Below are 24,849 nucleotides of genomic sequence, written 5' to 3'. Positions count from 1 at the left end.
ACAATAATAACAACTTACTTCACAGGAAATTCATGTAAAACCCTTAGCAAAGACCGGCTGGGTGTGGCTCAGCAGTTGAGCATTGACTTAGGATCCAGGAGATTGTGGGTTTGATTACCAGTCGGGACACAGGCCCAGGTAGTGGGCTCAATCCCCAGTTGGGGGCATGCAGGGCGCAGCCTATCAATGACTCTCTCATCACTGATGTTTCTCTCTCTCCCTCTCCCTTCCTCTCTCTGAAATCAATGAAGACATATTTAAAAAAACAGCAACAACCAAAAAAACCCTTAGCAAAGTGCCTGGCATATAAGCCCATCATCATCATCATCTTAAAAAATACACTGGGGAAACTAAGTATTATTCTATATATGAGGAAGGGTGAGTTTAGAGCTAAAGTAAGATGTACAAAATCGTATCACTGCTAGAATTATGATGTGGGTTAGAAAAACAGTGCTTATTGATCCTTAGTCCAATACGCTACATTATTCTTGTCTAGATAAGCCCATCTCCCACGGCCTCAGAACTGGCACTCTTATACTATCACAGCACAACCTCAATATTTGAAAATTTTCAAATACTACAAATCACTTAACATCCTGCTTAAATCAATAACTAATGAGATGCAGCAAACACCAAAGATACAATGAGCTGTAGATGCTATGTAGATAGACAAAATCATCAGCTATATATTACCTACAATTCAAATTTGTGCATTAGCAGAATTATAAAATATTACATCTCATGGAATGTTGAGTTGTGCACAAACAACTACAAATTAAATGACAAAGGTCTGTGGTTTTGTCTATTGCATGGAGGCACTGAGAAACAGTTCCGAATGTAACAAAAATGGAAATGGAAATTGGGATCCCTCAAATCCTCCTGTCTCCCAACCCTACTCATGCCCTCATAGGACTGGAATGCTGGAACCAGCTCATACTGGCTCTTGAGAGCCAACTGTTATATTTTTGGAATTCTGCATGCCAGTTGTTAAAATACAACCATACACCATAATTAAAAATTAAGTTTTATAACTTTACAACTAAATTTTAAAAACAAAAGTAGTAAATACTCAAAACTCATTGTTTCCTAGTTATTTTCTATATTTTACTATTAACTGATCTTGAGATGCTATATAATGGGGTGATATTGTACATCTCTTTTCTGTCCACATTACTTGCCTAAAAAGGTCACCGTGGAAGTATTTACCTCATGGAAATCAGTAAATGAAACCTATTAGGATGTCCCCCCACCCTCCTGCAATCTAAGAGTCAGTTATTACCATTTACCAGAACAACACTGCCTTAAATTTAGAGGCCAGCAAATCAACTCTTGCTGGCTTTACCTACCATATTCTAAAAATCCAATTAAAAGGGGTACAAAGAAAAGAAAAAAACTGGCAACCTTAACATCTTTTGAAGGCACTTGTTTTTCCCCAATAATACCTTCAAATATATAAATGTTACCCAATGTTGATAGGCATGTAGATTTCCTTCTTGTCTAAGAGATAAACTGTGGTCAGATTAATATTGTTCAACAAAACAAACAAAATAATAACCAAACCCTATAAAATACATACTCGACATTGTACTCAATGAAAACAGGATGAAATATGGAGTAGCATAAAGAAAATAAAGCAAACTTCTTATTATTGATGAGAAAGCACTGAATAAAGGAAAAGTTAAAAGAAATATAGGATTCTCGAAAATAGCGATCATTTCTGTGATGTCTGTGGCAGAAATGGGGTGAAGATACTAGGAGAGAAGTCAGAGGGGAAGAAGACGGCGTCCAGAGGGCCTCGCAGGCCAGGTTAAAGACACTGCCTCTTTTGCTATTACTATTTTGACATGATTTTAGAAGAAAAATGGCAGAAATAGTTCATAATAGTTTTAAGTCACTTATAACTAGAGGTTTTAGGAGTAAAAGAGTAGTAACAACGCATTTACGACACTTACCCTTAAAATGTCAGTCTTCAACTGCAGTTCCGTCGGTGGGGCTGAATGCATTAAGCCCAGGAGCGTGCCCATGTCATCATCCCCATTGGGAGAGAGCACCAGCTGCTGGATGATCAGCAGGGCGTGCTGCCGGCACTGGGGATACTTCACTATGTTATGTACACATCTTGCACCTCCAAATTCTCGGAACATTCCTTGAAGAAGGAAGAGAGGAAATTAAAATCTGATCTTTCTATAGGAGAAGTAACTCAAAAGGATGTAAATGAAACCTACACAGCTGTTTCACCTTTTAAATTACAATAAAAAACTGCGCTGTGGGGGTCAGCAAAGACATATGCAAATTTTCTCTAGATTTCCTTACATGCAAGATTAATGTACTGATACGTTTACCATGTTCAAATTCTCCAAATCTAGAACATTCAAAAAATTCATAGACAGACACCAGAGAGACCCAATACTTTTATGTCAAGTCATTAAGTTGAATAATACTTGAAATCAATTTATGTAGCTCTGGCTGGGAGCTCAGTTGCTTAGAGCATGGTCCCAGATCCATCAAGATTATAGGTTTGATCCCTGGTCAGGGCACCCACAAGAATCAACCAATGGACTTGGGGATTAAAGATGACAGCGGAGCCCGGCTGGGCGTGGCTCAGAGGTTGAGCATTGACCTAGGATCCAGGAAGTTGCTGTTTGATTTCCAGTCAGGGCACAAGCCCAGGTTGCGGGCTCGATCCCCAGTTGGGGGCATACAAGAGGCAGCCTATCAATGACGACTCTCTCGTCATTGATGTTTCTCTCTCTCTCTCCCTCTCCCTCTCTCAAATCAAGAAAGATATATTAAAAATAAATAAATAAGTAAGTAAGTAAATAAATAAATAAATAAGGCTGTGGGCTAAGTGGAAGCTACACTGACACTCTCCCAGGACCAAACTGGAATTACAACTAAAATACAGAAAAACAACCTTGAATAATCAACTGCAACTGAAGACGAGCTGGAGTGCACACTCATAACCAAGGAGGAAAAGTAGAGATCACACAGAGAATGGTAGGAAGTGCAGAGGCGCGAGAGGGCTGGCTGGGCTCCCACGGGCAGCAACTGAAGGTCCGGAGGGATATCATCTCATCTGTGGGGGATTCCCACTGAGGACTCTGGGGCCAAAACGCCAAGATGGGCTTCCCAGCCCAGAACACCAGAACTGAGAAAGGTGCCCACATAACATCTGGCTATGAAAAGCATCTGGGTTCTGTCTGCCAGGGAGAGATGGCTGGAACTGCAGGCACCCTCTTAAAGAGCCAGCACACAAAGTATTGTGTGCAGCCACTCACCCTGGGCTCCAGCAGAGGGTGGGCAGAGTGGACTGGAGCTGTGTGGGGAGAATCTAGGGTGGTAGGCTCTTGAGGTAGAGCTCAAGGGCACCTGACTGGATTCCTATGCTGTGTCATTTCCCAATACTGCAGAGGAAGACATTTACCTTCCAAGCAGCTTTTGCCTAAGGGGAAAGCAATTTCCCCACACTGCTGGAAAACCTCTTGGTCTACCCAGAGGAGGTTCTATTGGCTGAGGCTTCTTAAGTGACTGATAACAACCAGCTGCCCCACCCTGTGGAGTTTCTACCGCCTGAAGCTCATTAAGAGAATCAGATTAATCAGTCTACCGGCAGAGGCAGACCTCAGAGTGCTCTGAGTTTTTGCCTGATGCTTCTGGAACTGGGCCTTGGAAAAGCAGACTTTGGTGTGCATCTTGGTCCTGTCCAAACGCACCCAGCCCCAGCAGAGGAGACCTCAAGCTGAGGGTTGTTGATAGCTCCAAACAGGGTACTCAGGGCCAGTCACAAACTGAATCTGACATTGGCCTACACCAGAGACCCTCCAAAAAGACTGAGAGTCCTAGCAGATCCACCTAATACATAGAAACAAACCCAAACAGGAAGCCAAAATGGGGAGACAAAAAAATAAGCCCCAAGTGAAAGAATGAGAAGTCTCCAGAAAAAGAAATAAATGAAATGGAGATAAGCAATCTATCAGATATAAAGCTCAGAATATTGATTGTAAGGATGCTCAACAGCATGAAAAAAGATATGGAAACTGTGAAGGAAATTAGAATGACACAGCAGAAATAAAGAATACACTGGAAAGAATAAACAGCAGGTCAGAGGAAGCTGAGGACTGGATCAGTGAATTAGACAACAGGGTAGAAAAAAATCACTCAATCAGAGATCCAAAAAGAAAAAACAATTAAAAAACAGGAGAACAGACTAAGGGAGCTGTGAGACAACATGAAACGTAATGATACTTGTATAATAGGAGTGCCAGAGGAGGTGGAAAGTAACCAGGGGTTAGAGAACCTATTTGATGAAATAATGGCAGAAAACCTCCCTAACCTGGCTAAGGAAAAAGTCACACAAGTTCAGGAGGCACAGAGAGTCCCAAGCAAGAAGAATCCAAAGAGGCCCATGCCCAGACACATCATAATAAAAATGTCAAGACTTTAAGACAAAGAGAGAATCTTAAAGGAAGCTAGAGAAAAGCAATATGTTACATACAAAAGAGCTCCCATAAGGCTGTCAGCTGACTTCTCACCAGAAACTCTACAGGCCAGAAGGGAATGGCATGAAATATTAAAGGTAATGCAAAACAAGGATCTGAAACCAAGGATATCCAGCAAAGATATCATTCAAAACAGATGGTGAAATAAAGAGCTTTATCACCAATAAAGAGGAATTTATCACCACCAAACCAGCATTGCAGGAAATGTTAAAGGGACTGCTGTAATTGGAAGTAGAAATAGAAGCATTGCAAGAAATGTTGAAAGGGATTGGTGTAATAATAATAAGAAATGGAGAAACATAGCCATAAAGAATTAAAATGGCATTACTGACCTATCAATAATAGCCTTAAGGACTTTAAGGGAGAGATCAACAGCAATACAGTCATATTTGTGGACTTGGACACCTCACTTCACTGGATGATCTTCCAGACAAAAAGTAAACACAGAAACAGTGACTAAATGGCACACCAGAGCAGATGGATTACTGCTTCAATTTCATCAGTTATTAGCCTATTCAGGTTTTCTGATTCTTCCTGATTCAGTTTTACATGGTCTCACTCATATGTGGAATCTAATAAACAGAATAGACTGAGGGACAAAATAGATCCAGAGACACAGAGCATGGAACACACTGATGAATCTCAGGGGGAAGGTGGTGGTGGGGGGAGTGGGTAGGGGGAGAGTAATCAAAGAACTTGTATGCATATATGCATAACCCACGGACACAGACAACAGTGTGAAGGTCTGGGGGGCGGCAGCGGATGCAGGTTGGAGGGATCAATGGGGAAAAAAGGGGAATATCTGTAATAATTTCAACAATAAAGATAAGTTTAAAAAAAAAGAATCAACAAATGAATGCATAAATAAGTGGAACAACACAATGTTTCCCTCTCTCTCCCCCTCTCCCTTTCTCTCTCTCTAAAAATCAATAAATAAAAGTTAAAAAAATCAATTTATGTGAAACGCTTTCAGAGAAACAATACCCTAAATAAATGAGATTTAAACTGAACAAGGCTTCCAGAATAGTAATAAGAGAAGAATACAATAAAATTATTCTACGATCAAAAAAATTACAAGGAACCAAACTTTTTAGTTAGGTGAAAGCACTCCAACAGCAGGTCACAGTGCTGTTACAAATGCTTTACGTAACTGATTTATTTAATTCTCAACCCTACTGTACAGATGAGGAGATGAGACATAAAGAAGCTGAGTGATGGGGCCAAGCCTCACAGCTAACAAAGGGCAGAGTAGGATTTAGACCTAGATAGCCCAGCTCTATATCTGTGTTCCTTTCCACCAGTGGTACTTTCTCACATCAGCTACTGTCTTTGAGTATCAAAAAACAGACCAAAAACCTAAGTCACTATTTAGTATTTCCTCCAAACAAATCAGTCTATCCATGATGCTTTTAGAATACCTTGTATATGCCACTATTATAATACTTTACATCAAAGTCTTAGTATTATTTGTTTACATGTTTGGTTCCCCATTAAACTTGGATTTCCTTCCGGTTTCTGTTTCAATAAATATTTTCTGAGAGAATAAATGTCAGTGTATTTTGCTGTAGCAGCTACTGTCCTCTCTAGTGACTTTCTATTTGTAAATTTTTAAGAATTATATGACCTTGAAATAAGTAAGTCATGTGTTTGAGATTTAGCACGTGGAAGACCATGTTTACTTCCTGGTTGGCAGTTAGTGCCGATGAGACAATCATTATGACTAATATTTTTTGAATAATTCTATGAGCAAGACACTGTCTTAAGTGCCTGAAATCACAGGGCTAGTAGCATCTTTCTTAACAAGGGAAGACAGTTGATGAGAAAAGAGCTTTATAAAAATGTCTGGCGGTCTGAAAGATGTAGTAAGTGATTTTTAGTCATAAAGAATAAGCTCTCCACTCTTCTACATTAGAACTGTTCAGTCCCTCCCTCTGGGTCATGTCACCAAAAGCTAATTTGTCAATGAATTCTTGTTAGTATACCCTACTTACATTTCTGACTATCGAAGCCAAGTAAACCTAGGTAGTGGAAATAAGGAGAGTATGCATTATATCACAAACTGTTAACATAGCGCCCATTAAACCTCACCATACTAATTGTTTGGTTACCTTCTAAATTCATTCAACTGTCTCGGCATTTGCCCAAACTGCATTTAAGTAATTAATTATACATTACATGTTTAGATCTTTTCCCATCAGGTTGTAATTCCTTTGGGGCAAGAATTATCTTCTCTTTGTATCTCTAACACCTGGCATTGTGCACGGTACACACAATGAATTTTATTTTATTTTTAAAATATAATATTGAGTTTTTCTGCATTCAGGCAAATAGGCATGCATTTGTGCCTTTGCTAAGTCAAGCATTCACTCGTTTGTTTGTTTGTTCGTTCATGGTTTCCCATAGCACTTAAAATACAATTCAAATTCCTCAGCATGGCCTAAAAAGCTCTATATGATCTGTTCACAACCTAGTCATCTGAACTCACCTCCCTTTCACATACTCCTCTCTTAAGCTGTATTGACGTTGTTGCCTGAGAAGTTTTTGACGTTGGCTAAAATTTCAAGTATCTTTTTTAAAAGCAAGAGTGATACTTTCTAAATATGGATGGACTGTCTGTTAAATGCCAGGTACAAAAGGATTGAAGAGAAGTTGAGACCAAAGATAAAGCAAAAGATTTAATGAATCCAATTGACTTGGGATAGGCAACCTTTATCAGAGAATCAGTTTTCAATATTTCCCTCAGGTTGCAGCATTATAATACTCTAACTTGAACTACTAAAAAATTAAGAAAACCACCATAGGAAGCAGATATTTTGGAAAATATTTAAATAAGAAAAGTTATTTGACTAAGAGTCTGCATTATGTAAGTAAAAAAATAGAAAAAAATATTGAAATAATAACACTTAAATATTTTGTCATTAATATACTGGTAAAGGTTGAAAACTTTATTTCTAGAGATATGATGGCACCGTCGCCAAATCCACAGTTCTTTCTCTTAAGTGATGAATATTTCAAAAGCAAGAACCCTTAGAGAAGCCATAGCAGAGGCAATGTGCTCCCGAAGCACCTGCCAGTAGCTTCTCCAAATACCTGCATTTGTGTTTGATCCTTGAAGAAGCACTGTCAAAGTCTCCATAACCAACAAAGCCAGGTGTTTTTGGTCTTCAACTGAACTATTATTTCTTGAGTCCCCTAGGAAAAATGATCACAGGTCCAAGTCATAAAAGTTATGATTACTTTTTCTTGATTCAATTTTCTTTTAATAATTTAAAAAATATTTCTTTAATATTCACTTTTACCACCAATACAGCTGATATAATACAACCTTTAAAAATGACACGCATGCCTACCAGCTACCAAAAATAAGGTCAAAATCCACGTTTACTGATTTTTATTACGGTGAGGTTAGAAAGCGAAAGTTATCTAACAAATCTTAAAAAGGAAAAAGCCAATCAAAGTTATGTGTATTCTTCTCACAGGTTTTTCTCATGAAGGAAATCAACAGGAGAATGCTAGATTATAGCGCACCAAGGAGAAACATTTATGAACAGTGCTATCTATTTAACTTGTATTAATTCATTCAACACACTTAATATTTAAACTAAGTGCCAGGTACTACCATACTTTCATTAGATTTATCAGAATGAACAAAACATAAAATTTAAGGTAGGTAATGATAATGCATGTGTGTATACATAACATCACTAAAGAGATATATCTATTTGCTGTCTATAATTAATAAATATATTTTGAAGTACTTAAACATCCCAATTGTTTTTGGAAGCTTTTAAAATTCCCTCAGGAAGGAAAGTAGTAGACACGAATTATGTGGATCATAAATGTTTTCCTCAGTTTTTACCTTAAATTCCCTTCTGCCACAATGACATACTGGTGGGCCCCACCCACTCCTTCCCCAATTTCCGAGCAGAGGATGAATGAACAAGTTAACTCTGGGAAACTTTCACTAGGATATCAGGATAATGCACATCAGTAAGTCATTCAAGTTAATACCCAAATGAAAGGCAAAACAGGAACAAAACACTCTGCCCTAAACCCTCTGTCAAATAAAATAAAATTACGGAAAATGCTTTACCTTGTTCATTTAGTGCCTGAGTTGGATCCTTCAAGAGGGCAGCATACTTGTGCAAAAGGTTTACCATGACCTCCAGAAGGCCCACCTCTCTGAACACATCTTTAAATATGTAGTCATGTCGTGTAAACTTTAGAAGTGTTCTCATTGCAATGATGCTACAGTGGTAAGAAGAGCTAGATTTTAAGAGAATGCTAACACTAATAAGTTCTTTACAAGGGATATAATTTAAACTAAAAACGACAAACTCCAACATCTCAAAGTATTTGCTTTGTACTTCGGGGAGTTTGGAAATCTTCTCTGCAAACTGTGACAAGGTGTGCTGTGACTCCAGGATGAAATAATTGGCATTGTCGGCCATGTAAATATTTGTGATAGCATCGAGGATGATCTGGGCCAGGAAGTTGGTTTTTGCTTTCAAAAATGCATTCTGAAGAACTGCAAAGGCTTGGACGTTTCTCACACTGTGACCTAAAGCAGAAAACAAGAACACAGAAGTAGGTGCTACGTGATAGTTTAATCATGGCAACTTCGTCCACTTAAACAGATCACAAACTGCAACACTTATCAACTGTTTGCCAAGAACACATCCTGTTTTTTTCAAAAGGTCTTATTTTTCTTCATCACGTTCAGTCATTTAATTAAAAATAAATAACACGCCTGGCCCGAGTGGCTCAGTGGTTGAGCGTTGCCCCATGAACCTGGAGGTCACGGTTCAATTCCGATCAGGGCACAGGGTCAGGTTGCGGGCTCAATTCCCTGTCGGGGGCATGCAGGAGGCAGCCGATTGATGATTCTCTCTCATCATTGATGTTTCTATCTCTCTCTTTCTCTCCCTTCCTTGCTCTAAAATCAATAAAAAACATATTTAAAAATAAATAATACTGATTAAACTTGTAATGCATCATTGAGAATATTCTGATTCAAGAATCGTGTATGTTGAAACATTAGACTGTTTTAGAGAATAAAGCATATTATATAGGTCCAGGCTTCAGAGTTTGAGAGTGAGTAGGGCTGTTGCTTTTTGTTATCTGTAAGACTGACCTTGACTGTAAGAAGCTACCTCTCAATCAGATTTTCAAGCTGAAGAAGTAACAGGTTTAAGAGCAGTAAGAATGGCAGCAGGAAAATAGGAAGGGAAAAAAATCTCTAAATTCCAGTTTTCCCTTTAAATTAAAACATGAGAACTTTAATCTGGAAATTTCTTTTGTTTTCAGGCTAAAAGTGCAATTTCTTTACATATATGTTTGTTGAAGCAATTCATGGCCAGCTACTAGCTATATTTTTAAACATCTGATTTTCAAACACACCAACTGGAAAAAACAAAAATTTGTACCCATGGCTCTTGTGAGGTAAATTAGTGACAATGATTATAAACAAATTAACATAGAAAGTATTTGAGGCATATGAAGACAAGAGCTTGCCTCTAAAAACTACCTGCAGGTTCAGCTCTAGAGCAGTATGGGGCATTTGCAAGAGTGACCAAAAAATTAACACAGAGCATTACAGAATGAGCTGGGTTTAGAAAAAGGGTAAACACGGAGCTAGGAAAAATATAAAATGGGTTAGGAAGACTGCTCAGAAGTCCTGGTGTGGGCAATATTTGAAAAATACAAAGATTTAAAAAATTTTTCAGTCTATGTATGATTTCAATTTTATTTATAACATAAATTTATTCCATATGTGGCAAATACCAAAGATTTATCTTTACTTCCAGCTCCTTATTAATAGTATGCTTGTTCTTTCTGAGGACATCTCCACTTTCTTATTATCAGCAGGTAACTAAAAAACAAGCTTAGACAGACTGATGGACACACAAATGTAAAAGTCTGACTATACGTGACAAAAAGGTGACAAGGTTAAAGAATAACTCTAACCAATATTTTGCATCTTTCTGCTAAGTGACAATATCAAGTCACTATAAGGAAAGGAGTTAAAAAGAGGTGAATTTAAGGTAATATGGGAAAATTTGGATTTCCCTAAGTTTCATCTTCAAGTGATGTCACTGACAAAAGATAAGGCATATTAATAACCAACCCAAGAACAAGCTGTCCACCACAAAGAGCTGAACTGAACACAATGTGTGTGCACACACACAATTAAAAGTCAAATGTAGAATGCAGTAATCTTGTATACAAAGATAACACTAGAAATGCAGTAGTCAGCAGAATATTTGGCTCTTAGTAATTTCTTTTCAGTTACAGTAATAAATCTGTTCTGATCTACCCTTAATCCTATTTGCTATCCAATTCATGAAGGGGCCATGAGCCTAGAGTTAAAATAGATTGATCATATAAATGACCAAGGAACATAGAGACTCTGATGAGACTCTGACTAGTCTCCATGACAGGCTCCAAGAGCAGAGCATTTTAACTAATTAAATAACCAATAAGTATTATAGTACATGTAAAACTCAATCATTTCCTGTGACTAATGCAGAAAAAGAAATTGTCTACTTGTAATATTATTTTCAAGTTTAGTAGATCTTATGTACAATGGAACTAAACAAAACCTGATAATTTGGCTTTCTATCAGAAAAAGTATCTAAAAGGATGGCTGAATAATAACAACATAAGTAGCATACAAATTTGAATTATATTTTGAATGCTGATGTTATCAGGAGTACTTATTCAGGACGGTCACAACCATTAAATTCCCACAATATTTAACTGGGAAGGGAGTATAATAATTAAATCTAAAAGATAATTAAATGACTGCTCTATCTATATGAAACAGGAATATTCCTTAAGTAGTGACACATAAATGCTCTAATATTTTAACTAAACATATGTATTCTGTGTAAGTTTCAAATTTAGCATTAACTGACTTCTGTCTGTCTGGTATACAAATAACTAAAAGAAATAAAGGTAAAGTGAGGAAATCATTCTAAAGATGACAATTACCATCTCATTACTTTCAAGTCTATACATGCAGGAACAATAAAAAAAAAACACACCATGAATTAATCCAAAGTTTGAAAGGGTATCGGTATACACAACTAAAAATAGAGCTTTCTTATTTTCAGAATCTAATGTAAAATTGAGTGTTTGAAAAAAGAACCTAAATGATACAGGCATAAGTAAAATGCAGTAAGAATAAAGGTCTAAATAAGGAAATGCAAGAGTTCATTCCATACTCAGGCACTAAATATTATTATTATTATTATTTAGATTCAAAGACACCATAGTTATGACACACTGCAGAGGATGGATCTGAGGGGCTGAGATGAAAAAGAAGAATGAACAGTTAAAAAGACACTGATGATAATCCAGGTGAGTGAGCTTCAGAGCCTTCACTAAGGTTGTGGCAGTAGGGCTGGCAAAGAAGGAAGGAAATGAATAAATGTTGAGAAAGTATAAGACAGAAATAATGAATGAATTACACTGTGAGTGACCAGGGAGAATGGAGGCTGGCTACACAATCTGAAAGTTGCATTGCAGCAAGCCAGCTGAACATCAGCCCGCAGGCCAAGAGCTCTTCACAGTAAGCCCAGGACAGAGACTGCAAGGCACTTCAGATACTAGCTTGAACAAAAATACATAAAAGAAAAAAATACATTCTTTTCTTATGAAGAGACATATTCTTTATTTAAAAAATATTAAAAATACTTGCTCTGTTTAGGGAACAAATTTGGAAGCTATGGAGAGCCATGAATTATGAAGCATAATCTTGCAATGGTGTTTCTGGAATAATTAAGATGAAAAATCACCATGGAATTGTTATTAAGCAGCAGGACTATTTTTTAAAGAAAAGGACTTCTACATTTTTCTTTAATTTCTTTCTTTAGAAAAATCTGCTGGTGAAGATACAAAGTTTAATAAAAGCGCTTGCTATACAATATAGAAATAGAAGTCCTTTTCAAGCTTTAACATACAGAAACAGATTAAGTTTACCAGCTTCATTAACAACCTAGTTTACTTTTTAAAAAAAAATTTAGATTTCTCTACTGTTTCACTTGATCTAAAAGCAGCACTAAAAATAAGATAGGTAAATTATATCTATGTATAGAGGAACAAAAGGCAAATATATTGTTTCTTCTTTTAAATGTAATTATCAGTAAATGGGTAAAAATTTCTTGGTAATAGGAATTTTCTTTTCATATATGATAAAAGAGAAACCAGAGAAATCAAAGAAAATAATTCCCAAAGCACCCTGAGCAAAAAATTGGCAAAAAGTAAGATAAACAATATCAAGTATATCAGAATATACAAAGCCGCAACTTATAAATAGTCCAAACCAAAGATTTACAATCTGTGAAAGACCATCACTGCCTCATTTTATCAGTGCTACACATGACATCATCACAATTGGCCTTCCTAACTTTTATTCCAGCACACCAGTCCATCATTTCTTATCCAAAGCTAGGTTAATAAGAAATGTACCCCCACCTGGCTGTAGTGGCTCAGTTGGTTGGAGCATCATCCTGTGCACCAAAAGGTTGCTGGTTCAATTCCTGGTCAGAGTGCATATGGAAGGCAACCGATCTCCCTCCCTCTCTCTCTCTCCTCCCCACCCCTCTCTTTTTAAGCATGTCCTCAAGTGAAGATTTAAAAAAAGAAAAGAAAAGGAATGTACCCCAAAAAAGCCCACTAAAACTAATCATAAAACTCATAGGTAAAAAGGAATATTTTTAAAACAACTGCATTTCTATAAACTAGCAGCAAGCAATCCAAAATGAAATTAAGAAAACAATTTCTTTCACAACAATATCAAAAAAATAAAATATTTAAGAATACATTTAACAAAGCAACTGAAACTCTTGTACAATGTACATTAGAGAAAAATAATAAGGCCACATAAATCAAAAGCTAGATCTTCACTGACTGGAGAACTCAATATTAAGATGCCAATTCTCTCCCCAAACAAACAGATCTAAAGATTCAGTGTACTCCTAATCAACATTTCAGCAGCCTTTTTATGTTTTCAATAATTCAATAATTAAATGTATATAGTAGTCCAAAGGACCTAGAATAGCCAAAATAATTTTGAAAAGGAAGAACAAAATTGGACAACTTAAGTGACTTAATTTCAAGACTTACTTTAAAGCTATAGTAATCAAGACTGTGTAGGACTGATTTAAGACACATTAACCAATGGAGCAGAAAAAGAAAGGACCCTATGGTCATATATGGTCTTTTCAACAAAGGAACCTGGCACACTTGGATATCCATATGGGAAAAAAACTTACTTCCTACCACATATAAAAATTAACTTAAAATGTATCACAGACCTTAATGTAAGCATTAAAATATGAAACTCCTAGAAGAAAACAGAGAAGATTTTAGTAAATTGGGCTTCAGTAAGATTTCTTAATATGAGGCAAAACCTGTAAAATAATTTATCAATGATAAATTGGACTTCATAAAAATTAAAATTTCTGTTCTTCAGAAGATGTAAGAAGAGAAAGGCAAGTCAAGACCAGGAGAACATACTTAAAATATCTCTTATTAAGGACTTATCCAAAACAGACATCAGATGGCAAATAAACACATGAAAAGATGCTTGGAATCATGCAGAAAAATGTAAATTAAAAAAATACAATTAGATACTACTACATACTCACTAGAAAATCTAAAATTAAAAGAACTAACACCATTAAATGTTGCTGAGGAGGTAAAGCAAACTTTCATACATTGCTGATGTGAATAAAAATGGGAGAGCCACTTGAGAAGACAGTTTGGCAGTTCCTCATAAAGTTAAACATACATTTACCATACGACCCGGCAACTCTGCTGCTTGGTATTTATCCTAAACAAATGACAATGTCCACATAAAAACGTATTTCATATGAATGTTCATAGTAGCTTTACTCATGATAGTTAAATAAATGCTATCAACCGGTGAGGGGATAAACTGAAGGATAGCCAAACAATGAAATACGACCCGATATTAAAACAGAACTTCAGATACATGCAACAGCACGGACGAATCTCAAAAGTGAAAGGAGCCAGATACAAACAACTACATATTGTATGATTACAGTGTATGAACTTCTAAGGGCGAAACCAGAGCAGATCAGTGGTTACTAGGACAAGAGATGGGGAAATGGGAACTGAATGCAAAGGGCAACAAGGGAAGTTGTAGAAGGATGGGGATACTCCATAGCATGACATGGTGGCGACTGCACAACTATGTACAGTTACCTAAACTCATCAAATCCAACCCTCACAATGGATAGATTTATATATACATAAATTATACCTCAATACTGCTGACCAAAAAGAGACAATCTGTTTTCCCTTTGTGTGGAACAGAGTTACATCCATTAGTCCATACAATAACACTGCAAAGTAGGCCATGAGAAATAGGTAACTTTGAGTTATAAATGAAACTCAAAATTATCCAACTTGATTTATTTATTTTACGGAATATTACACTGCTTTTTCTGAAGAAGAAATGGGTATTTGGAAAGGTCAGGTCACTCATGGTCAGCTGAATTCTCAGGATAAGCCCAGGAGGTGCTGGGTTATCTATTTATTATCCCTGTTACAGATGAGATAGTATCAGGCAGGCAAATGAGGAAGGTTAATTTTGCTGCATTAATGCTCTCATTACAAAGTTATACTATTGGAACGAGCTATTATGCCAGTGCCATGATCATCTGATTAACCAAATGAAAGAACAAAAGTCTAAAATAGGAAGTGCAGTGCTGAGCTATTTTTAAATGAAGTCACGGAAAGAGTTAACTGTGGCACACTCAAGCTAGTCTATAAATCAGAAGTTTTTTGAGACCCCTATTTTTTAAATATTAAATAAAATGAAGCCTTAAACTGCTCAGAAGATATGCCTGTATTTCTACTTATTGCACAGACTAATCTAAAAAGTTCTATACAATCTGCACATGGAGGGTACATCTTATTGCAGTAAGTTTAACGAATCCAACCTAATCTATGACTTTTCAGTATAATTTTCTACAGCAAATCACATTTAGAATTATCTAATAAATTCATTTATTCTCATTGACTTAAAAACTTTTAACTGCTGGCTACTATGTCATAAAGTACATAGATAATGTACTATGAAATTTAAGTAGACATGCTGCTATTTTTGGCTAATTAAATTCTACATGCAAATATCATAACCATATTGCCTATTTACCAAGTCACACTCAAGTGAAAGAAACCATCAGAGTCCCACAAACTCAGATCACTTCAGAATATTCAGAAAGGTTATTATGCATTCAAAATAAATTAATAAAAGCAAAACTAGCTTGCACCCTTTTTTTTTTCGGTTGATATTCAATTATAGTAAATATTCGATATTATTTTATATCAGTTTCAGGTGTACAGCATAGTGGTTAGACATTTATATAACTCACAAAGTGACCCCCCCCAATAAGCCTAGTACCACCGGACACCACACATAATTATTGTGATAGACCGACTACGTTCCTATGCTGCACTTTACATCCCACCACTATTCTGTAAGAGCCAATCTGTACTTCTCAATCCCTTCACCTTTTTCACCCAGCCCCCCAATCCCCTCCCATCTGGCAACCATCCGTCTATTCTCTGTATCTATGAGTTGGTTTCTGTTTTGTTTACTTTGTTTTTTAGATTCCACCTAAGTGAAAATAATACAGTATTTAAAACCCAGTTTGTACTCTTTTGTAACTAAATGTTATTAACTATACAATAAGTTTTCTTAGTAAAAGATCACTAGATGAGGAGCCAAAGTTAGGAAATCAGAACTATAAAATGTATTTTTTGACATGAAAGAAATAATGTAACTTCTTTGTACTTAGGTTTGCTTAGTTTTAAATAAAATATAAGCATTTACACTTCATGCTTTATATATATGACAGAGAAAAGCATAGAGATTGAAGAGTGTGAGTCATGGTCCATCCATTTGAAGTGGAAATATGTGGAGTGTCAACATCAAAAGAGGCATGTTTAGATTATTAAATTGTCTATGTTAAAATTGTTTCATGTTAAAATGAAATATTAAAATATTTTATTTTATTATATTTCAGTATCATTTTCAGTTATTTGATCTGTAAAGACTGTCACTCAAGAAACTATACCATAAAAAGCACAAACTTTAATGAAAAAACAGATTATCTTTATATAAGTAATAAATACAGAGCAATCAAAGTCAAACTACTTCATTCTAAATCTCTAAGTGAAAATGAAAAAGAAAAAAAAGACTCACCTTTGCCTGCAGGCTGAGGTACTGCAAATCCAGGCAATAAGAAAGGTGCCCCTGTGGTAATACCAGCTGGCTTTAGTTCACTGACACCATATGTTGTGAGGGAAGTTATCAGATTAACCAGATCTTTCAAGGCATCTTTGGATTCTGCCTCTTTTGCTTGTTCCAATCTAGGAAAAGTAAGATTTAGCATATAGTTTTTCAAGTTATATTCTCAAATTTAACACAGAAATTTTCAATATTTATATACAGTAAATAAATGTATCAAGTACTCCAAGTATCTTCTTATAATTTTTCCCATATAAAAACACAATATTTTTTAAAATCTACAAATTTTAAGTCATTATGGTACATTTGGGAAAAAAACCCACCAATAGTTAGAAGACCTGATTAATATAGGTGTTGACTCTGCCACTAGCAGTGTTACTTTAGGTAAATCTCTGATCTTTGGTAGAAAATCTCTATAAAATAAAAGAATTAGATTAAGTATCTCTTAAATTCCCTAAAGCCCTAAGGTCATAAAGTTTCACTGTTTACAACCAAAATCCTTATTAACCACTTCCTCCCTAAGACATTTTCTCTGCTAACAATTTAAAAAAAAAAAAATTCCTTGGGAAGGGTTTTAACACTTTATCTGTATTTCGTTAATTAATTCAGGTACTCTCTTAGGGTACATTTAGAGTCTAACAAATTTTTAAAACAATCTTAATTCCTTTAAAGGAACATTGGAGTGATTATGGAGTCATCTTTTGAATGTGGCTTTATTGAGAACACAAAATAGGGTGTTAAAATATACTTTTTAAGGAAAGATTGGGGTTCACCCCCAATAGAATTAATTACACCCATTAAAACAGACTTGGAGAATGCAAAAAATAGAAAAAAAGAAAAAGTATGCTCAGCCTCACAACTTGAAGCCACTGTTAATATTCTGATATATTTTTGAACTTTTCTTCTTTAATGTGAAAGTTTTATTTTAATAAGTTATTTTCAAACCATATGCAAAATTTTATAACCTGTTTATTTTTCACTTGCTAGTGTTAAACACGCTTCTCTATGTTACTATAAACTCACTATAGATATGCTTTTAATGGTCATAGCCAGCCATAGATTTTGGGAGACAGAGGTGGGATAGCTAGTAAAAATCAGAACACAGGAGCACTAACATACATAAAATGTTATCTAAATTTAAGATGACATCTTTAGGATATAATCATCAGTGAGGTTATTGTGTCAAAGAGTATTGACCTTTCCGAGGCTCTTGATAATATCTGGTCAACCTGTGTTCTCACAGGTTTGCACCAATTAATACCCTCCTAGTAATGTAAAATAGTTATTTCGCCAATTTTCATATGTCCTCCTTTGTAAATTATGATATATACGAAAAATTATGCTCTTGGGGGTTGCCTAGTATTAAGTAATAGCAACTTGGTTAAACTGGTGTTAGGAATAAAAAGTTTAAAAAAATAGTGCTGGTTTACAATAGATCGAATGACTTAAACATAACTGATGGCCCAGGGATCAACTAGTGAGGGGCGCGTATCTGCCTCCTAATGAATTTGTAACCAGCCACTTTCCGTATATGCATGGGACACCTGGGATGACAAGAGGGGGCTAGTGAAACATTTTAGATTTAATTAATTTGTTTTATATATACATTTGTAAAGACTCAATCTTATTATTAACTACATTAATAACAACACTGTATTACTAATATGGAAAACCAAAAATATAATTAAGCAAGAAGAGTTTATACTTTGGGAAGATTTTAATTAGTTCATCTCAGCTCTGCGTCCTCAGCTACTAAAGAAGATTTATTCTTCACATCTAACCACGGATTCCACCGTGTTTGCAGCCTACATTTGCCAATTTAACTCTAAGTCTGCTTTCTGTACTCTGTTCGCAGAAGAGGAATAAAAAGAAGGGATTAAAGCCAAGAGTAGATAAAGTACACGTTAAATAAATGATTGATTCTGTTTTCCCTAACCACAAGCTACGTTATTTCCTTTGATGAAAAAGACTAAGGAGACATTTAGAACACATTCTTGAATTGTGGGGTTTTACCTAAGCAAGAGGTCACAAAGGAAAACATATCCTTGCCATATCCGAAAATCATCCAAAAGAGTTTGGGAAACATCACTGGAATCTTTGAGGAAACAAGAGAGCCCAGCAAACATTTCAACAATTTCTAGGGGAGACAGGTCATCTGATTGCTGCATATTCTGAACACATGTAGATAAACATTCTTTTTCTGTAAGAATAAATAAATAATAAATAAATATACATTATTTATGGAAACTGCTTAAGAATACTTTTTCTGAACCAGTGTTTAATGAAACATTAAATTTTAATGTATCTATAAAATACTGTAAGATAAATGTTACACATTCTGCAAGTAAATATAAGATTCAAATTCACTGGGAGAACTCTGCCTCTACGTAGTAAACAAAGGTAATACAGGAAGTGTTGAAAGTAGGTGATATTTATTATAGTTTTTACATCATTATTTGGATGTTCTATCATTAAACAAATTGACTGCCTGCTGCCAAAAATAATATTTTTGCTCTTTATATTAATATAGTAAAAGGATGAAAAAAATTAAAAACTATCTTTTAAGTTTAAGAAGACAAATCCAATAATTAGTTTAAAGTTCAAATTAGAGTGAATATAGACCAATGAGATACAGACCTGCGTCAGGAAACTAAGTTTTAAAAATTATGTTTGTACTATTAGTAGTTTATATTAGTAGTTTATACCTCATCACTGACTGTGGTGATTGGAGTCATTTCAAAGACTTTTCCCCTCTTATTTTTAATGAAATTTGTCTAAAGTAAACCAGTTTCACATAACAAAAGCTAAAAAGATTTAACACATGAAAGGAGGCAAGACACAGAACTGACAATTTCTCTTTGGTGATGATAAAGAATCTACATAATTTGGTTTATGCTACATAAAACAGATTATCTGTCTACTTATGAAATATCTTCAGAAAAACTTTTAACTGTAGCATCTCAAAAAATCTAGGCTATGACGCAGAGCTTATAACTAAAAAGTTACACGACACTGAAATTATCTTAACTCTTGCATGTATCCATTGTTTTGACAAAAATTTCTTACATTTGAAATGACTCACAAATAAAAAATAAATATTTTTTTCTCCTGGCAAATACAGTTTTTAATTATTTATTGATTGCTTGCTTTTAGAGAGAGAGGAAGGGAGGCTGTGAGAGAGAGACACAGAAACTGAGACAGAGAAAGAGACAGACAGGGAAAGACAGGGAGACAGAGAGAAAGAGAGGGAGACAGGGAGAGTCAGAAACATTGACCTGTTGTCCCACTATTTATGCATTCATTGGTTGATTTCTGCAAATTGCCCGGACCAGGGATCAAACCCACAACCTTGGCATATCTGGAAGATGCTCCAACCAACTGTGCTACCTGCCCAGGGCCTGGCAAATACAGTTTTTAATTTAAAATAGAATCTTTGGAAAATTGAGAGATTAAAAGTAAATCTGTCATCATATGAGGAAGAGAAAAGTGAAAGAAAGGTAGAGCAGCTAAAATGAGGGAAGAGATATTCACCATGAATATACTTCACTACATTGACACTAAGGCCGTGACGGGATATGGTCATAAGGACTTCTCCAGCACTCTTCCTCCAAGGCAGGTTATAGGGCGGGCACCAAGAGGTTATTGCACTGAATAAAAGCTGGAGATCATCTTTTTGAGCCAGCTCCTCCGCCGGGGAAACAAAACTGCAGAGTTTCACTAAGATCTAAACAGAATAAAACAAAACAAATGCGTAAATAAATGAATGGTTGGGGAAAGGGAGGGGCCAGAAAAGGACTCTGAAAGGTCAGGGTTAGCACTGAGCGATCCCAGTGAAGCCACAGTGGTGCGTGCTCTAACTTCAGAGCATTAACAGAAAAACAACTGTAATTTAGAAGTGTGCTATGGTATGACAGTAAACCAGCCCTGCTTTTATCAGCTTGTTAAAAAAAAATGTTCTATGTTTACTATCTTCTCTTCACCAAGGTATTTTTGCATACCTTACCCTAAGCAGCATAAACCAATAGCCCTTGTGTGATTAGCAGGGCGAATGTCATTTCTCTAATTTGTAACATAAAAACAAACCCAAAAATAAAACACTTTTTTCCAAATCAAATCTATTCTCAAAAATAAACTGGATTTAATTCCTTGAATTTATTGACTCTAAAGATAATTGGTTCTTAATCTTTAAAGGCAAACGGATTTTTATAAATACCTAGAATAACCTTTCATTTTACAAACTAGAAAACCGAAGGCCTGCATCTCATTCCTGTTGGCTCCTACGCTAACCACTTCTGTGCGGGGACACGTTACAAAGTCCAGCCAAGTGTTGAAGAGCAATAACTGGCCACAGCGAAGCAAATGAAAACAAAAACAAACAAAACCCCCACAAAAACCGAATGCCTACGTGAAGCAATACCAACTGCAAAGGGCCTGGGAAACCATCTGTCACGTAACACAAACAGGGATCTCATCTATCAAAAACACTGTGTGTTCTGAAAACATGTGAGAAGCTGGATCTTCTAGACAAGATGATGGAAACAATGTCCAGGCTGTGATGAGGACCACGAGAGGGACGTGCAGCGATGCGCTGAAGGAGCGTGGGGCGAGGTGGTGGAGAGCCTGGTCCTAACCACTGCCCTGTCCTGCTGCGGATCACAGCCAGGGGCACCAGCTTTCTGTAAATGGGGTTTCATTTGCATTCTCTGTTGAGTCCCTCTTGGCCTTCACATTCCATGATCCCAATATGCTAAAATGAATCTCACATTAAGTTGAAAGCATCCACTGTTTTCAAATATAGAAAAAAATTTAAAGTTTTAGAAATCTTTGCTATACTTATTTAGTATTAAATATACACAATTCAGCTTCCGTTTACTGTCTAAAGCATTAATTACTTCTTTAGAAGGGCTTTATTGAAACAAGGCTACTAGTCTTAATCAGCAACATCTAAAATCAGCTTCAGTTCCTATGAGATTTACTCCATGTATTCCCACTGCCTTTCTCAACCAATCTAATCAGATAAACCTGAGTTCCAATCCTATTTCTGCCAATTGCTCACATCACCATTCAGGGGGGAAAACAGAAGTTCTGAAGTCATGGGTTGTCTTGCAAATTACAAGGTAATGGATTTAAGTTCACCATTAGCACACAAGTATCTAATAAATCAAGCGTTCAATAAATACTTGCTGTATTAGTATTTTATGGATTATCCTGTCTTTTCCTGTTTAAAACTGCCGTAGGCCCCTCTCCCATCCTTTCACCGCTGGCACCTCTACAGAGCCGAGTCATTCCTGCAGGAAACACCCGTTACACCTGAGGTGAACTGTCCATACCTGGCTCTACCTTATCTACTGAGATCCGCTGTCCTATTGTGGTGGTGAAAACAGCGGCGATCACGAGTACTTTTATTTCATATCTACTATGTCCCGGCAGAGAACTGTACTTTGTGTATTATTTCATTTACTCTTCAAAAAAACCCTTTAGGTAGGTGTCATCATCTTCATGTTAGAGGTGAGAATATCTTAGTTTACATAATTTCAGAGAACTGGACTCAAGCAGGAGTGGGGTTTTCATTGAGGTGAAAACACGTAACATACAATTTACCGCCTTAATCATTTTTAAGGGTAGAGTACGGCGGTGTTCACTGTCGGTTATGCTGTTACACGGCACGTCTCTAGAACTCTTTCATCTTGCAAAACTGAAATTCCGTACCAATCAGAAACAACTCCTCTTTTTCCCCCACCTTGAAGCCCCTGTCAACCATCATTGTATTTTCTGAGAGTTGACCACTTTAGATTCACAGAAGTGGAATCATACAGCATTTGACTTTTTGTATCAAATGTGGTTTCTGATACTATATTAGATCCCATGGGCACAGTGTACTTTAAATGTTTGTAGTTTGCTTGTTTAGAAAATTTTCTCCAAGAAATGACATAAAAATGATGACAATACTCTCAGGTTAGGTAATGGAGGTCTGCTGAAACCCTTGTTAAGCGCTAATGCTACTGAAGGAACGGTGGCAACAGTGGGAAAGAAGGGATTTACAGGCAAGGAGCAGAGGGGGCAGCAGCAGCCACTAACATAAATCGTCTTTTATGCGTTAACTACTTATAGTTAGATACACAGGGACTTCCTGTATATAGATAGCAACAGGAGAGAACTTCCTGACATTATAAGAAATATTACCCCAAACTTAATGATTACCAATAAAAGTGTTCCTTGCTTTGTTCATTTCACAGATGTTATTGCTATATCAAAGGTCACCTGAATAGTTGGCTCTGTCCGAGAAACAAACTTGTTAATGCCTCACTCACATATTCCTCAAAAGAAGTGGTAGATTCAACAACTGTGACAGTTACATGAGATAAAGTCAATTTATAATAAACAACATGAAATGCTAGAGACAATGGAATAGGCAGGATGTCTACTGAAGACTCGAGTGCACCTGTCTCACTTCAAACAGAGTGGTGTAGATGGCCTGGCAAAGAGCACCCTCCGTACCTGTACAAAAACTTTCTGGAGTAGTCCACGACGTTCTGCTAGAGGTAGCTCATTCTGTGCACCTCCAACGGCCTCAGGCACATGTGGAAGGTCAAAAAACAGATATAAACACTTAACCAGGGTGGAAGGCACTGACATTGTTGTCATGCAGTCCACGGTTTTCTGGAAAACAAACCAATAAATAAATGGATAGGTAACCTGAAAGACAGACGTGACTGTAATTGGTACAGCTAAGTGAGCTTACAAATTTTAAGCCAGAAGCTAAATCATGAACTCTTCATTTTAACTCAGGAAATTATATATCAAAATAATTTTTTAAATACCTGGAAAAATTAAAAATGAATGTGTGCTGACAAACTCATTTCCCATTTGGACAAATTTGCTCTAATCAAATACTAGGATATGTCTATTTGTTATCATTAAAGTATCTAGTAAGTTTGCTATTTAATACTAAAAGGTAGCCTGTTTCAAAAATCATAAGCTTTAGGATTTAGAAAAAAGGAACTTAAACCCTGAATCTGGCAAACTAATTCTGCTGGATCTCCCTTTTCTCTCCTATAAAGTGGAGATAATGGCACATGCTTCTTAGTGTTAATATGTGGATTATATAAGGAATTTATAGACATTTTAAGAACTAAATTATATATCAGTAGTTGCTTTACTATCACTATTAATGTTGTTATTATTGTAGGTTCTTGGGGCTGGAAGGACATTTGAGAAATAAAGCCATCACTGACATATGTACAAATCTCTAATGATTTTCAAAGCTTTCTACAGAAAGAAATTCCAGACCCTCTCATAGTGGTGAACATTTCAGTATTTTTAAGAAGGCTACCATAAAAATTATCAAACATTTCCACAGTGCAGTTTGGAATAAAAAGTTTAACCATGCTGGAGGTCAAAAGGTTGGCATCATCTGTGCATTAATTTATTAACTTTGTCATCATTAACTGAATGCCTCGGGTATGCCAGGCTGTGTGCTGGGCGCTGTCTTCAGGATACCGTGGTCTACAAGCAGAAGGAGGGTCGTCGATAACGGATTTAACCTCTTAAGTGTAACAGTGGGAGGACACACTGGCTAACGTAAAAGGGAAGCATCGTCACTGCCAGGAGTGGAATGAAAAAGTGTAAGAATTGAAACACGAGGGGGAAGATCACTTGGAAGATACAAAGAGAAGGTTAAGCCCTATGGTACAATGTTTCAGAAATCTGAATCCTAAATTGCTAACTCCAGAAAACCCACAATAGTAGTGTCTACTCTTTAATAAGTGTTTATTATGTAACGGGCACAAGGCTAAGCACTTTAAATAGATTATCTCATCTATCCCTCAGATCATCCCTATGAGGTAGCTTTTATTACTGCATGATCCCTACTTTACAAATGAAGGAACTGAGGCTCATCACTGAGGCCAGGCCAGAGAGCTGGTTAAGTCGTCCACAGTGTATATGCTCAATGACTTATGCACAGTTTCCCATTTCACTTGGATTTTTATTTTGCTGGCATTGGAGACTCAGTGAAGTGTTGCAAATAAAGAAGTAATAGAACCAGATTTCAGAGAATTAGCT

At 36.3% G+C, this 24,849-nt stretch overlaps 1 protein-coding gene across 3 annotated transcripts in view; it reads right to left on the bottom strand.

Moving 5' to 3' along the window:
• The window catches only part of WDFY3 (WD repeat and FYVE domain containing 3), a 208,475-nt gene that overhangs the window by 108,990 nt on the left and 74,636 nt on the right, over positions 1-24,849 (bottom strand). For all 3 annotated transcript variants that reach the window (XM_016213051.2, XM_016213053.2, XM_016213054.2), the window contains exons 5-11: positions 23,284-23,445; positions 20,317-20,509; positions 18,799-18,985; positions 16,741-16,907; positions 8,593-9,060; positions 7,590-7,691; positions 1,953-2,146 (exon numbers count right to left, since the gene is read on the bottom strand). In XM_016213051.2, coding sequence (XP_016068537.2) covers positions 1,953-2,146; positions 7,590-7,691; positions 8,593-9,060; positions 16,741-16,907; positions 18,799-18,985; positions 20,317-20,509; positions 23,284-23,445 — 1,473 coding nt within the window. The remainder of the gene's footprint in view (positions 1-1,952; positions 2,147-7,589; positions 7,692-8,592; positions 9,061-16,740; positions 16,908-18,798; positions 18,986-20,316; positions 20,510-23,283; positions 23,446-24,849) is intronic.

Source organism: Miniopterus natalensis, chromosome 1 (assembly GCF_054644295.1).
Source record: "Miniopterus natalensis isolate mMinNat1 chromosome 1, mMinNat1.hap1, whole genome shotgun sequence".
Taxonomy (NCBI): Eukaryota; Metazoa; Chordata; class Mammalia; order Chiroptera; family Miniopteridae; genus Miniopterus; species Miniopterus natalensis.
This window is presented reverse-complemented; position numbering and strand designations above follow the sequence as displayed.